The following is a 15,269-nucleotide window of genomic DNA, read 5'->3' as shown; positions in this document are numbered from 1 at the left end:
TCAAAGCGGAGAAAATTTTAAGTACTTTATATACTTTCGGGTAGTTTTATTGATAACAGTGCGTCACATTTTATAAAGTGATCATAGGTCGTGTGTGTAAAATCTTAATCTGCAAAGCAATTATAGCTTTTAAATAATTTCAATGAAGTAGAAAATAGAAATAGTACAGAATATTTGCTTATGAAATGTACTGGAGTAATAAACTTTAATTTTACTTCAGTAGTGTCCTTGAGAAAATGTACTTAGTTACTTTCCACTACTGAGTCAATGAGTGCCCCTCAAATACTGTAAATTCAAGTGTATAATACCCAGTGTCTCTTTTCCTGTATATAAAGCAGCCTAATGGACTTTGAGTGACAATACAGACCCCAAAGTCGACATCTAGTCACCTCACAGCTGAGCTGGCTGGCTCGTGACCATGGGTTCGGATAGATTATATAGCGACAACTGACCAAAGAAGAAACAAAGAGCAGGTGAGGGCGGACTAAAAACCCTCCAAGATCAAGCAGCAACCGTCTGTCGTAGAGACTACTGCAAGCTGTAGCTGATGTCCTCTCTTTTTCTTTGTTTGTTTCCATCCCAAAAAGGTAAGGAGAAGAATGGGGGCAAAGCACTGAGCTGTCGCCTACCCATTAATGAAAGCAGCGACAGCAGAAAGTGCATTACAAGCAGTTCCCCGACACCAAGGCCTCATGTTTTTTTTTTTTCCTCCTTGCGTGTATATGTGTCTGTGTGGAGACAGAAGGGAGTCGAGTTGCGTCAGAAATAGCCCTCCCACCTGCTGAGGATCACTGAAAAAAAAAAGAAAAAAGAGAGATGACAGAACATCTGTTGTCCCCCCGCGTCTTCCTCCTTTTATTACCTTTCATTGCTCACTGAGGTATTGTCTCTTTAGCTCCTGTTCCCGCTCTGTTGTCTCTGTGTCGGAGAGCAACACAGTTACGGTTTGACACCGTAGCACTAATGTAACCGGAGCCTTGCTGGTGTATGTCAAAAGAAAACCGATCTGCCACGAGATCATTTTCATGACATGGCATAAGCAATAACGTATTTAAAGGGATAACCACGGATAAACCAGAGACAGAGAGAGACAGACACTCCTCCGTGTTTCATGTGACTCTTCCAAAGATGTCCTTCCAGCTAATGCTCAGTTTCCCAAAAACATCTTAACACTGTGTGAGGGTAAGCCAGTGGAAAGAAGAGAAACATGATGCTTAGGGGTTAAGTGATTTGCAAGAAGTGTCAGAGCTCAGGCTGAGATTAGCACTCATGCTCTGGAGTCTCGATAAAGCCGGGACAAGCAAACGTTGACTGCAGAGGTAGAAACGAAAAACAGACATTTAAATATGACAGGATAAAGATGTCATCTGAGGTGAAGACGTCAGAGCGAGCACAGGCCTTTTAGTGAACAAAGGAATTCACTAATTTGCTGCTCTGCATCCTGCCGGCTCTCCTTGTGGAAAAGGGGATCAATTTGTTTCATATACAAAGAGCAACACAATGTGAAAAATTCTGAAATGAGGTGAACGTTTTCTGCCAAAAGGACAGAAAGCTTCCCGACGCAACTTCCCGACCGGCGTGTCCCGAATCCAGCCCACACACTGATTCTAAGCATGTTTTGAGTGTGTAGTGGAAAAGTTACACAGGAAAAGTTACAGTTTTTCTTCCACCAAAGACCAAAGTCAAAGGCAATTGCTGATTATTACCTGACTGATGTATAGAAACTCTGGAGGACTGTGGCACAGCGACATCTTCAGATTGAATGATGCAGTTGTAACTGAGGTGAGCGTTGGAAGAATTATTCCTGTTTTAAAGATTTTCCCTCTCCCCCTCCTCCTCCCACTCTTTGTCCGCCAGTTTATATCCAGCCCAAATTATATCCTGTATTGTCACTGTAGCAGCTATTTAAACCTGTCATTCCTCCTCCTCCTCCTCTGTTGAACTCAGAGCCACTGTTGCAAAAATGGAACAACCTGTTGTTATTTCGGGGCAATACGTAATCACACCAACTAGTATTTTTATCATTATAACTGTGATCAGAATAGATCAGATGTCCTAGAGGCTAATGCCTGTTATTTAACCTTGATAATGTCACTCTACTATTCCCCAATGATAAATGCTAATGACAAGAGCTAACAGCTACTGCATGTCTGCAGTACAGATACAGATATATGGCCTGCCTATCATTTACCCTTGTACATGTTGACATGTTTGACTAAATAGCCAGAAAATACACAATAAATAACTGAGGTGAATTATTTCCTCAAATCTAATGTTGTGAGTGGACAGTGTTACTGAATTCATGCTACCACAGTTCAAAGCAGCCTGTAATGGGGAAGGAGTCCTATTCTTAAAATGTGATTCAACGCTTCTCCTATGCGCGAGGGCTTCGGGTGTGTATCGTACTCAACAGCTGTATCATTACTCAGAGACTGGGCACTGTTTTCAGTAATAATTCTTCTTACTTTAACTGTAACCCATTAACTTAATGACTTATCTGATATGTTTAGTTTACACAAGTTAAAAAGGAAAAAGATTGATATCACTTTAATAGCCTATCGTCACCAGCCAGCTAACTCTGCTCCCTAGAAAGACTGCAAATGAGGGGAAACCGCTAATGCTAGGCTACCATCAGCCTGCCAGCACATCAGACGCTCGCTAATTCCAACCATGTCTCCTAGAAATTACATTTATGTATAAATAATTTCCAACAGCAACTACATTTTGAGGGACACAAATTGCCGGTCGATTTACGTTTTTCCGTAACATCTTGTTGATTAACGTATTTTGCAAGTTGAAATAATTTTGATACTGAACCTGATACTAACCTAAGTTTAAAACAAAAAATAATTTGCCAAGTAATCCCCTATAAAACTAGGAATTAACATTTTTACACTTGGTTTTTGTATGGATTAAACAAACAGATAAAATGTATTCAATAATTGGCCAGTAGGTGGATTTATTTATCTTTGGACAGAGCCAAGCTAGCTGTTACCCCCTGTTTCCAGTCTTTGTGCTAAGCTAAGCTAAGTGGCTGCTGGCTCCAGCGACATATTAACTGACAAGAAAGCGAATAAGCCTCTTTGTCAAGGTTTCAAACTTTCCCTTTAAGTTATACTCCTAAATGTGACGGATCCATTGGTGTCAATATTTGTGACTATGATATGAATTAATATAATTTCCCTATCATTCCAAGGCGGTAACAATAAAATTTCACCCATGATGAGGTAATATCTAGACAATATCATGCTCATTATTTATTATTGCACTTCCCCTGGGTTGTCGCAGTGTCAGGGGAGTCGATGTTTCATGCTTGGTCTCATGCCAGCACATTCTTGGGACCAGACGTTATATCTGCTGTCCACTCGTCACACGGCTCACATAAAAGACAGCCCATTGTCTTCAGCGGCCGCTGTTTGACTCTCCACGCTTCTGCAGACACCCATTCACATTCACAGGTAACAAAATTATTGGCTTATTGCTTTGTTCGAGTATTCAAACCTTTCTGTATGTATTCCACAACTGTATGTAGTTTCTGATAGAGTTTTGCAGAATTATTTGTCATTTTTTTGTTGCGTAGATGAGAGTCTGAATAAGTATTTCCAGAGCTCATTGAATATTTCAGAACAGTTGTTAAAAATAACTGTTATTATAGACAATGTTTTACCAGTTTTCCAGAGGTCAAACTTTTATTTGTAATACATATGGGGAAAAAAAATCAGCCTAACCAGTAGGCTTGTTCTACCAAATGTACTTGTGAATTCTGCTGCTGCTGTCGGTATTCGGTCAGTTGTCAGATTCAGATGTTGTAGCTTTTAACAAAGCTCCTGAGCTGTCATTAGTCATACTGCAACAAAGTGCGACGATGTTGAATATAGTGGAGGGCACTGTTCTTGAGATATCCTTGCTTTAATCTTCTTGTCAAAGGATGCTGAGGATTGTGTGCTATGCGGTGATTTGATGGGTCAAATTACACTGTGGTTTAGTGGGGTGACGCATTATCCTTATACTGTACTAATACACACCACTGTTTCTCTTTTGTGATGTTTGTTTTTTTTGAAAATAATACATAGGGAGAGGTAAGAAAAATTCCTTTTATCCTCTTATTTCTGAATGCCACTGTCATGGTTCATATTTGTTTAACTGATTGAAGGAGAGCTACGTATATTCTCCCACTAAATAAACAGAATCTCTTTTAGTGTCTAATCTAAACCTAATTACGATTGCATATAGCATCGTCACCCTCATTTGACACTGCTTGCTGTTTCAGGAGCCTTACAGACCCAGAGCCATGAATCCCAAAGGGGATAAGGTGAGCCAGCTATATTCCACAGTGTTAATCCTCCATGCGTGGAGAGAGGACACATTATCCATGTGCACATGTCAAAGATCTGGCATTGGTTATCTGTCAGAGTTGTTATCAGCATCCCCGAGAGCTTTCCCCTTGACTTCATCCTAATAATAAAGTATTATCTTTTCACATGGGGCTGCAGTATGTGGTGTCGAGTGATGACGCCCACGGGTCTTTCCGTACAAATTTTACCGTAAATGTACCGTACATATTGTACATTTTACTGCTTGTCAGCTGAGCAGGAACATCTCAGAGTTATTTCAATATAAAACCCCTGAAAGAACCTCTGAAGTTTATAATGTCCAGTTTTATTATTAAGATGTTGATGCAACTCAACTTCCTGCAGTTTGATAGTATATTGCCAAGTGTACCTGTACTTGTGTCCACTCTCTCTTTATATATATGTTCCCCTTTACAAACCCCAATAATTTCAATAACTGTTTGGGTTTATGACCAAAATGTGTATTGCATTGGGAAATTGTGAAATTATATTGACAAACACCTTTTTCCACAGCCGAAGTCGAAGATTTCGGCTTCTCGCAAGCTCTCCCTCAAGGTGAGTAGTTACGATATACCAGAAGATATATCAGCCGTCCGATGAATCATCATAGACACCACTCGTCATGTTCCATATGTGTTCAAATGATTGAACTGGATATTATTTAACAGCATTAATTATATAAAAAAATGAATCATTTTTTGTACAATTTAAGGTCGATGTGTATGTTAGTTTGGTCATTTATACTGCAACTACTGTATTACTACCATGGCAGAAGTTGGAGATGTCAACCATTTATCCATTAGCTAGTTTAGCTAACTATGTCAACTGTTTAATCATTACTTTTAGCTATTTCACCATTCATCATTTACTTTTACCTTTTCTGTTTCAACCATCTATTACTTTGGGCAAACTATTTCAACCATTATTCAACGATTAGCTAACATATCAACAATTTACGTCCATGAGTTTTAGCTAACTATTGTAACTTATTTTTTAGCTAATGGCTTAGACGGCTCTCTGCTTGGTTGCTAACTGGTATTCGCACACTCTGAGTCACAGTGTATGGTGTTAAGGTCTTACAGCCGACTCAATATGAAAATATTTTTTTCTAAATCAAAACACAATAATTTCTATTTTCTCAAACTAGTAGACCTACTCCAGTCTTCCCACACACACCCTGGCAGCTGTGGTGTATTATACGACATTTTGGGATACTGTACACATGTAGTAGCAGATATACTGTATATCGAATCGAGACATCTTATTTGCCACATATTGACATAAATTCAATGTATAGCAGCTTGGAGTCTGTTCAGGACCTGACTGACCAGACTAAAGTGGTTCCCCTCCGATTTCCATGCCCTGTTTTGATTGGTAAACGTTTCATCCAATCAGATGCTACTCCTCCAAAGAGCCTGTGACGATTTGGAGAGGGAGACCCAGGACAGGGAGGAAGAGAAAGTGCGTTATCTAGGAGAGAAGTTGCCCCCTTTGCAACTGTCTGGATTGTCAATGGATGAGCTACAAGTAAGGGTCATAAACCACAAAAGACCAGCTTTTTCCCACCTACATCAGAAAATGTATTACCATGTTTAAGTAATATGTTTAAAATATTTTTTTCTCAGAATCTATGCAAGCAGCTTCATGCAAAAATTGATACTGTGGATGAGGAGAGATATGACTGTGAATACAAAGTGGGCAAGCACAACAAAGATGTAAGTCTCTCATCTTCCTGCGTCTAGCACATATTCTTCTTATTATCTTGCACAGTTCAGTCGATATTTTAAAATGAGGGAAAAAAAGTTTCTTTCTTTGGCTTGAAACCAGATATTAATACCTGGAGAACAAACCCTTTCTACCACCTTTTCCACCATTGTACCTTTGGTTCAAAACCATAATGCACTGTATGCCTATATTCCAGCACAATTCTCCTGGAAATTAATTATTGCTGCAGTTTTAGCTTATTTGCTTGAACAGTAAAAGCTAGAACCTCCCAGAAGCATGAGCACAAATTGAATTTTGCTGTAGCTGGTTTTGTGTTTGTTTCAAACATTCCGTCCTATCCTTTGTTTTGTTTTTTTTTAGATCCATGAGCTGAAGCTGAAGATACAGGACCTTGGAGGCAAGTTCAAAAAACCTGCCCTGAGGAAGGTGAGGGTGTCAGCCGATGAGATGATGAGAGCTCTCCTGGGCTCCAAACACAAGGGCTCGATGGACCTCAGAGCTAACCTCAAGTCTGTGAAGAAGGAGGACGTCAAACAAGACAAGGTAACTCAAGACTAACAAAACCTCTAGTCTGTCAGTCTGATGGTTCTCGTAGTCCCTAGATGCTCCCTAGTGCACACAAATGTTGGTTACTAGGGATACACATGTCAGTCACTCCTTTTCTCAGGAATGAGATGTGTTTTGATTTCGATCTCTTTCTCTTCAATCCCAGGTGCATACTAATGAAGTGGGTGACTGGCGTAAGAATGTGGAGGCCATGTCAGGCATGGAGGGCCGCAAGAAGATGTTCGATACAGGCGGCGGAGCACAGTGAGCCACTGCAAAGGATGAAGCTGATCTATTAAAAGCAGGGAAAAGGAAACTGTCCAGACAGAAATATGGAGTAATTATCTGAATGCTAATCGACTAAGGAATTCAGCATAAGGTCAAAAGCATGTATAACCCCCAGTTCATCAGCTGTGCCTCTATTTGCTTGATGGCCATTTTCTAAGCAATGACTCAGAGCACTTAAAGTTTAGGATGAGATGAGACCCAATGTTTTTTGTTACCAAAGATTTTTTTTCGTTTTGTTTTGTTACCACATCTTTAGGCAGTTAAAGTGGATATGAATAAACAGATATTGTTTCAGTCTTTGATGTTCCATATCTGTACTTGACTTTATCAGGTTTCATTTTATTGGCACCAGTTGGTTTATGCGCGGCATGTACGAGGATGGAGAGCAGCTTAGCTGATGATGGATTAAAAAAGGAAGATGATAAGTCGAGGGAGGGGGAACAACAGGTGTTACCAACCTAAATTCAACTTCATAATATTTAAATAGATCTCGTAGACACATCCATAAAAAGAGGAAGTGAAAGAATACATTTAAAGTAAAGTCAATGTAATTGAAATTGCAGGCAACAAATAAAGTTCATTAACAAAATAAAGATCAAGCTTTGGGAATTTTGAATAAGGAAGCCATGAGCTCACTAAACTCAAAAGAAAATAGGCTATATAATTAAACTATGTATAATCAAACTAGTTTGATGATAGAAATAAACCACAGGAAATGTGACTTTCCAGCAGATTGTGAATCTCTCTGAGACACCTGGGCCGAGTATTTTTAGCCATGTTGTTGTCCTCCATAACTCCCAGCCTCGGAAAGCAAACCTTGAGCTGGATAGCGCAACCCATAGGCACCGTTGTCCTACACATTGCATGCATGCATGCGTGTGCTCCCTCTGTATGTGTCAGTGGGTTGACTAGCGGTTGCCGCCCAGCCATTGTTATTTGAAGTATGACAGTAAGACCAACAATAGCCTCGAGATCCCTGAGCGAGCACTTCAGTCGGTGTATCGTATGCCTTTGTGGCCTGGTTATGGGAAGAAGAGTGTGTTTAAACAGCTGATACACATCGCTCCAGAATGTCAAAAACCACTAACACAAACTCACAATTTGGGGGATAGCAATAACTGCTGACTGTGTGACATATGGATGATGAAAAGTCACATCCTTCTCATCTCAGTTTGTCCTATCTATCTGCATGTGCAGCGTGGACTACATGCGTGTTAATGTTAAGTTCTGCTGATGTTCCTGCTCACGTTGAAACCTATTGTCTGCCCTTGCACTCAGTCTTGGCAAGCTGATAATGAAAAGCAACCCGGGTATGGATAGACGCTCTGTGTCTATAAATAGGCCTCGATGAGAGCGACCTTCACATAGAACAAATGTTCCAGATGTGATATCCAGAGTGCATTCATGTCAACACCACATGACGGTGACTGTTGAATGTAATGCAAAAGGTCATGACGCTGGAGCCTCCCATGAACCTTGTTGAGATGACAAACGCGTTCACGGTGTGGCTCGATGTGCCAAAACCACCACAGCCAGTGTCAGACATTGCTCGTGGGGTGCAACACGCTGGTCACACTTGTGCTGTACGGATAGTGCCACTTGGTGGCAGTCCACAATTGCGGTAATACATCCTCTGCGGGAAACATTGAAACGTGTAACTGAATGGGATCTATTCAGCTTTGGAAATTCACTAAAACACCAGAAACCGTCTCATGATTTGCCTCAAGTTTTAAAAAGTCTCCTTTCAATTTTGCGGCACATGTGCAATTTTTCACATTTTTCAATATTAACTTTGCAAAACGGACACGTCTGGAAAGCAGATGTGTCAACTCTAAGTTTAGCAGACAATTTCTTACCTTAGAAGAAAACAATTCACAGAGTATGAATAAGAAAGTTTTGTTTTTGTAGAAGAAGTTGGAGAAGTAGAGGAGCTCCGTGTCTGTATCTTAAAAACATCACTTGTGGAAAAGCCTTAATTATCATTAGAAGAAAATGTTTGTAGGAAGAATGCTGTGTCAATCAGTGCCTGTTTCCGAGCAAAACACAGATGGCAAGTGTTATTACAAGACTAAACTTGTGTAGTCTATCCCCTTCCCTGTCGTCGTGATAGAGGAGGTTCTTGTTTTGGCGGCACCTGGAAGTTACTCAACGTCTTCTTGGATCCGTGATTTGTAATTGGGGCTACATAAATAAAACAGACTTAAAAGGATGACACACGAAGAAGCAGCCTCTAGGTGCTCCCGTTTTTTACAACTCTTGATCTTCATTCTTTCGGGGGAAAACAAAACCGTATTTCCACAGGTTGTAGGATGGAAGAACAAGTGGAGCCTGGCAATAAATAATTACCACTGTGACGCTGAGCAGTGTCAGTTCATTTCACTCATGAAATAACCCCAAATGGAAAAGAAAAATGAGAGTTAGTCTGCAAAGAAAACACTGAAGTAGATTACTGTGTTTGCAGTGTGAGTGTGTTTGTGTGTGGCCTGATGAATAAATGTGACTGTATTTATTGCCGCAGGGACTGGGTGGGTTAGACAGACAATACTGTTTCTTGCCTGTCTATACATGAAGGTAATGTTGCCGAATAGGAGCTTTAAAAATAAGCATTGGACTGGTGGATTTTAAAGTGTTGGAACAGAGTGAAACACACACATGTACCGTATACGCAATATGCTCCCCTCAGTCGACAGGTGGATGCGGAGAGCGGGGGAATCTCTTTTCAGCATCGGTGAAATATTCACAGGGAGCAGATAGATATGACTGTAAAATATAATAATGAAGACATACATTTGCTATTCACTGCTATTACATTTGACCCAGCAAAAGAGTTGAGGGTTAACTTCCCCTCACATGCGCCCACATTTAAAGTTGCCTAATGAGGCAGATCCACTTCATTTTTTCTTTAACTTTATTTTTGTGTTCTACCTCATATTTAAACATCCATATAATAATGGTTTCTAAAATGATATGCAGAGAAGCCGAATATGACTCGGCATACATTTGGCTTATGCATTGAAAAATGGCTTTCTGCTGGGCATCAGACTAAGCCCAGAGAATGAAAGCTTTAAAAAAAACAGCTGAATATTCTATTTTAGGGTGACTTCGTAACATTTGCCAGTAGAATACGGATGAAAAACAGCCTTTTGGCCCACTCCGGTGCATCTACAGCAAGGTTTATTAATCTTCCCCGTCTTAAATAAACCAATAAATAAATAATACTTCTCGAAAAATGTTTTTTAAACTTGACTGAGGTCATGGGGGGTATTTTCTGTGTTTTTGTGCGTCTCCCCCGCCGTAAGAGCCGTTTCAGGGCTGTTTCATCAGCTTCAGCGGGCGGTTCACAGCAGGTCAGGCCTACCTGTGACGGGCTTTGGCCTGCCTTCGTTCCCCTCATGTATTCACCGTCCCGAACCGTGCTACAGAGAATCTATAAATCACAGAGGGAAGTGAGTCAATATGGGAAGGGGATCCAGAATATTGTGACATTAAGTATTCATACACCTTTTGATGAACTGGTTGAATTGCTCAACATTACAGTCCTGAGACTTGTTCATGGAGGTATCAATTTTTAAATATGGTAGCAGTTCCCAGTCAGGATTCAACACACACAATTCATTCACCTTGAACATGCCTCTTACTACTCACCAAACTTAGGAAAATATTCAAGAAATTCTCAATCAAAAACCCTCAAGAAAATTGTATCTCCTTATTTCTCATTCTGGGAAAAGCTCAACATAAAACTGAACAATCATAACCCTTCATTTCTAAATATATGCAGCCAAAGTGCATCTTAATCTCAGCACTGCAACATCTACAACTTTTCCAGCCATCACATCCAATGGTTTAAGTTAATCTACAATATGTGCCCGTGGCCTTGCTCCCTTCTCATTATTGATCTCCTCTCAGCCAATAAGGTAGGACAGGAGGCTGATGGGTATTGGTTTTGGACACCAAAGCTGGCCAGGGGTCAACAAGAATCACCCATCAAAGATTCCCCTCGCTTTAATTAGGTGGGCACTTTCAAAAGGGCTGCAAATAAAAGTACCGTACAAATCAGATCTCATGTTCAACATAACAAGAATACAGCTCCTTTGAACGTCATTTTATTGTTATTTAGTTTTAATTGTATTTCATAGTCAATATTTTATTCAACTGAACACATAGTATAAAAATAGGGGTAATTTCTGGGTAAACTAAACCTAGGCGCTGACGTAGCCACTGCAATCAAAGCCCTCTACATGACACACACAGAGCGACTCGCTCAGCTGCCCCTTCACCGCCTCAGGTCTCCCTGGAGCGACTCTGTCTCAACAAATTATTAATAGTGATGTTGTAATCGTGCCACCACGGAGGATGTTTTAAAAGTGCAACCGTGGAGGTACAAGGTTGCAAAAACAGCTACTACTTGGCAGCAGCACCGAACATTATGTAAGCTGTTGCTGTCCAATTCTTCAAGAAGTCCTTGTGGTTTTTTAAAATAAGTTGCTCCCCATCGCAGAAATGTGTCACTTACGACATTGCTGGCACTAAATAAAATCAACTGTAAACCCAACTGAATTTACAAATTGCTAGGGTAACCCTTAGTTGCAGCCCCTTGTACAAAATGCCCAGCTTTCCTTACTCGAAGCTTTAAACTCCTTCTGTTACTCATCTGTTTCCCATCTCCTCCCTGGTGTAGAGATAGTACGGGTAAATTAATAAAGAATAATTGGTTTTATGTGGCTAACACCTCAGCAGTATGCTTCATGGGAGGAATCTGCATTGTTTTCTGCCTTCAGTGTGAGACTTTCTCACTCTCATTAGTTTAAACATTCGAATTGAGATTAGAAATCTTCAAACCCTTCTTAATCCGTGTAAACTAATTTTCAGCCACCTTAGGCAGCCTGGCTTAAGGGGGGGGGCATTGTAGGTTGGTCGGCCCATCTATTTGGTCCAGACTGAAATGTTAGCACAGCTTTTGGGTTGATTGGCATGGAAGATTGTACAGACAGTTGCGGTCCCCAGAAGATGAATCCTAACGACCTTGGTGATCCTCTGACTTTTCATCTAGCATCACCACCATTGATTTTTTTTTATTCAGAGTGATATATCTCGACAACTGTTGGATGGATTGCTATAGCATTGGCAGTACACTCTTAGTTTTGCATACATTGAAAGATGAAAGAACGTTTCCTTTAATGATATTTATGTTGAAATAAAAATAAAAAAACCTTTTAAGTATTACATTAAGACAGCCACTTGCTGTGTAGATACTAAATAATCATGTTTGCCACCTGGCTAAATCATTTAAATTGCTGTTCTTACCAGATTTTTTTTTCTAATTGTAGAAAAATTCAACTTTACAAACTCTAAGGCAGTCATTAATAACATAAAAATTTATACCGTAGAAGGAACAGACACTCCATAAGAGACAACACATTTACACAGAGACAATAGAATATGTATAAAAAAACATTAAGATAAATTAAGTAGAGTAAAACAAAATAACACACACACACGCACACACAAACAAACAGATTGACTAGGTGATCCAGTTAGTTTTTAAGGTATTTCATTGGTTCTTTCATTATTGCCGCTCGTGAAGATGGGTGAGGTCTTCATAAATTTAGCCTTATGAATAAAGAATTTGGCTAAAATGAGCAAAACATTTTACCATTAGGTCCAATTTAGTGTCCTGTAATAAAACACCAAATACGATCATGATCTATAGCAGGCATTGCTGTTGTTTTGCTGCTTAGCCATTCCATGCTTGTTTCCAGAACAACTGGCTATTAAACAAAGAGATGCTTTGTTCTTTCAAAATCAACTGAACAGATAACTAATTCATTTCTCTAAAAGCCAAATCTTACTCTTAAAAATTCAGTCAGGGTGGATATCATTCCTTTGTAGTGAATTCCTTTAGTTTTGGGTGAAACTGGGTATTTGAAGAACTTTCAGTTTTCAGTTTGGATACTGTTGATTGGTCAAAAATATTCAAAATATTACTTCCACAAGGCTGAGCAGGCTATAAGTTGTTTGCTAGAATAGACCTTGTGAATTTGTTTGAACGCCTTCTATCAAGAAAATGAATTCCACATATTGTGGAATTCATTTTGTGGGGAGAGATGAGATGAGGACTGAGGGTACAATGATATATTTCTTTGCTTGGGGAAGGAATGTATTGTGTATTTCCCTGATAAGAGATTTAAATTCTTTGCGGTTGCAATCAAAGTCATATTTACAACTAATAAAAGTGTACGGTAATACATCTTCATTCGCATCCAATAGGTCCATAAAACAGCAAATATTCCTATCCATCCAGTTCCCAAAAAACAGAGATTTTCTATTGAGAAATATATATCTGTTGTTCCATACTGATGTATTATGAGGTGTGAAGTTGTGATTGTAAAATTATTTCCAGAACAGTTAAACCTGTTGCTTAAGAGTCAGTTTGGTGATATTGTGATCACATTTTAAGTCAAATTCCATACCACCCATCTCGTCAAATATACTTTGAGGGAATAGGTGCCAGATACTGCCGGGGGATTTAACATATGGTTTCAGCCAGTTCAGTTTTAAAGTTCCATTCATACATTCAAAGTCTTTTTGCCTTTGGTCCACCTTCAGAGAGGTCTTTGACAGTGATGGCTTTTTTTCATATGTAGTGAGTTTGATTCCTCCAAATAAAATCAAAGTTGAGTTGGCTGTTCTTACCAGACGCTCATGGTGTCGATAACTTGGCGACTTGCTCATCAGCAGAGTGTCACTAATGAAATGTAGTGTTGCAAGTAATTTATCTCTACCTGACATTAACTGTTTTATCGTGTTGTCCCATCTTATCGCATCTCCTAGTGTCACTAAAACTCCACAGTCCTTGGAAAAGGTTGTTACTAAGTGAACTTGCTCGACTTCTTTGGCATCATTCACAAGCAAAAGAAGACAATGACAGCTTCATTTTGAGAAAAAACTTTCTGTTTTCATTTCATTGCATTTCATTTCATTCAAAGGGATGCTAATGACACATTAAACATCCATAGCCAATAACTCATTTTAGGGCAAAAAATCCCTCATATTCTGAGTCAAGTCGGGTGCCTGCAACAAGTCATTAATCAATATTAATGAGCAGCATAGTTTCTTTCACTGTGGAGTCTGAACAAAAATATCTCATTAACCCTTTAGAAATTACAGCCATTATACATAGTCATGTAGTCACCTCATCTTCAGAGGCTCAAAAGTAATTGGACAGTCAATCAATTTCATGGCCAGGCGTGGCCTGTTCCCTTATTATTTCATGACAAATTGAGCAGATAAAAAGGTCCAAACTGTTGAATTGCATCTGGTAGGTGTTCATGGGAACTCTCAATATGATGTCCAAAGAGGTGTCGATGCAAGTGAAGTAGCCCATCATTAGGCGGAGAAAACAAAACAAACCTATCAGACAGATGGCAGAAGATCAAATCAACACTTTGGTACATTCTTAAAAAGAAGGAATGCCCTGATGAACTCAGCAAAACCACAGAAGACAACTAAAGGGGATGATTTCAAAATTCCTTCCTTGGCGGAAAAAAACCCCTTCACAACATCTAGCCAGGTCGAGAACACTCTTGAGGAGGCAGGCCTGTCATTGTCAAAGTCTACTATCAAGAGACGCCTTCGTGAATGTAGATACAGAGGGTTTACTACAAGTTGCAAACCACTGGTAAGACTTAAAACAGATAGGCCAGATTAGACTTGGCCAGAAAACATTTTTAAAAAGCCTGCCCAGCTCTGGAACAAGATTCTTTGGACAGATGACAAAAGATTCACTTGTACCAGAATGAAGAAGGAAAGGAACGGCTCATGATTCAAAGCCACCACATCATCTGTCAAACATGGTGGAGGCAGTGTTATGGCATGGGCACGTATGGCTGCCAATGGAACTGGCTCGCCAGTGTTTACTGATGATGTGACTGCTGATAGAAGTAGCAGGATTTATTCTGACGTGTATAGGACTATACTATCTGCTCAGATTCAGCCAATTGCTGCAAAACTGACAGGACGGTGCTTCACAGTACAGACGGATAATGAAGGCAACCCAAGAGCTTCTCAAGGCAAAGAAATGGAATATTCTTCAATGGCCAAGTCAGTCACCTGACCTCAAAGCAATTTAGCATGCTTTTCACTTAGTGAAGACAAAACTGAGGGCAGATAGACCCACAGATAAACAGCAGCTGAAGGCGGCTGCAGTAAAAGCCTGGCAAAGCACCTAAAGGGAGGAAACTTGGCATTTGGTGATGTCCATGGGTTCCAGACTTCAGGCAGTCATTGACTGCAAAGGATTTTCATCCAAGTATTAAAAATAATCCTTATATTTATAATTATGTTGGTTTGTCCAACGAC

The 15,269-nt window shown here is 39.8% G+C and overlaps 1 protein-coding gene across 2 annotated transcripts; it reads left to right on the top strand.

The window, feature by feature from the left end:
- Positions 1-3,360: 3,360 nt before the first annotated feature.
- On the top strand, positions 3,361-7,208 carry LOC120800701 (troponin I, slow skeletal muscle-like). Of its 2 annotated transcripts, XM_040146988.1 has the most exons (8): positions 3,361-3,458; positions 4,074-4,079; positions 4,271-4,312; positions 4,866-4,907; positions 5,748-5,879; positions 5,978-6,067; positions 6,438-6,620; positions 6,790-7,208. In XM_040146988.1, the coding sequence occupies exons 3-8, from the start codon at positions 4,292-4,294 to the stop codon at positions 6,889-6,891; spliced, it is 570 nt and encodes a 189-aa protein (XP_040002922.1). In that variant the 5' UTR covers positions 3,361-3,458; positions 4,074-4,079; positions 4,271-4,291; the 3' UTR covers positions 6,892-7,208. The 2 variants fall into 2 exon arrangements, with proteins under 2 accessions (XP_040002922.1, XP_040002931.1); XM_040146997.1 differs by lacking the exon at positions 4,074-4,079 and having other exon boundaries at positions 3,411-3,458.
- Positions 7,209-15,269: the final 8,061 nt, after the last annotated feature.

The sequence above is a fragment of the Xiphias gladius genome, chromosome 2 (assembly GCF_016859285.1).
Source record: "Xiphias gladius isolate SHS-SW01 ecotype Sanya breed wild chromosome 2, ASM1685928v1, whole genome shotgun sequence".
NCBI classification, from domain to species: Eukaryota; Metazoa; Chordata; class Actinopteri; order Istiophoriformes; family Xiphiidae; genus Xiphias; species Xiphias gladius.
The sequence above is the reverse complement of the archived record's forward strand: the minus strand, read 5'-3'. Positions and strand labels throughout refer to the sequence as shown.

What these genes read in the sequence shown, in the direction of transcription:
- LOC120800701 (XM_040146988.1), top strand. Translation starts at nt 4,292, where the DNA reads ATGAATCCCAAAGGGGATAAG. An exon ending in TGAATCCCAAAGGGGATAAG is followed by an intron (nt 4,313 to 4,865) that starts GTGAGCCAGCTA and finishes CTTTTTCCACAG; the next exon opens with CCGAAGTCGAAGATTTCGGC. An exon ending in TGTCAATGGATGAGCTACAA is followed by an intron (nt 5,880 to 5,977) that starts GTAAGGGTCATA and finishes TTTTTTTCTCAG; the next exon opens with AATCTATGCAAGCAGCTTCA.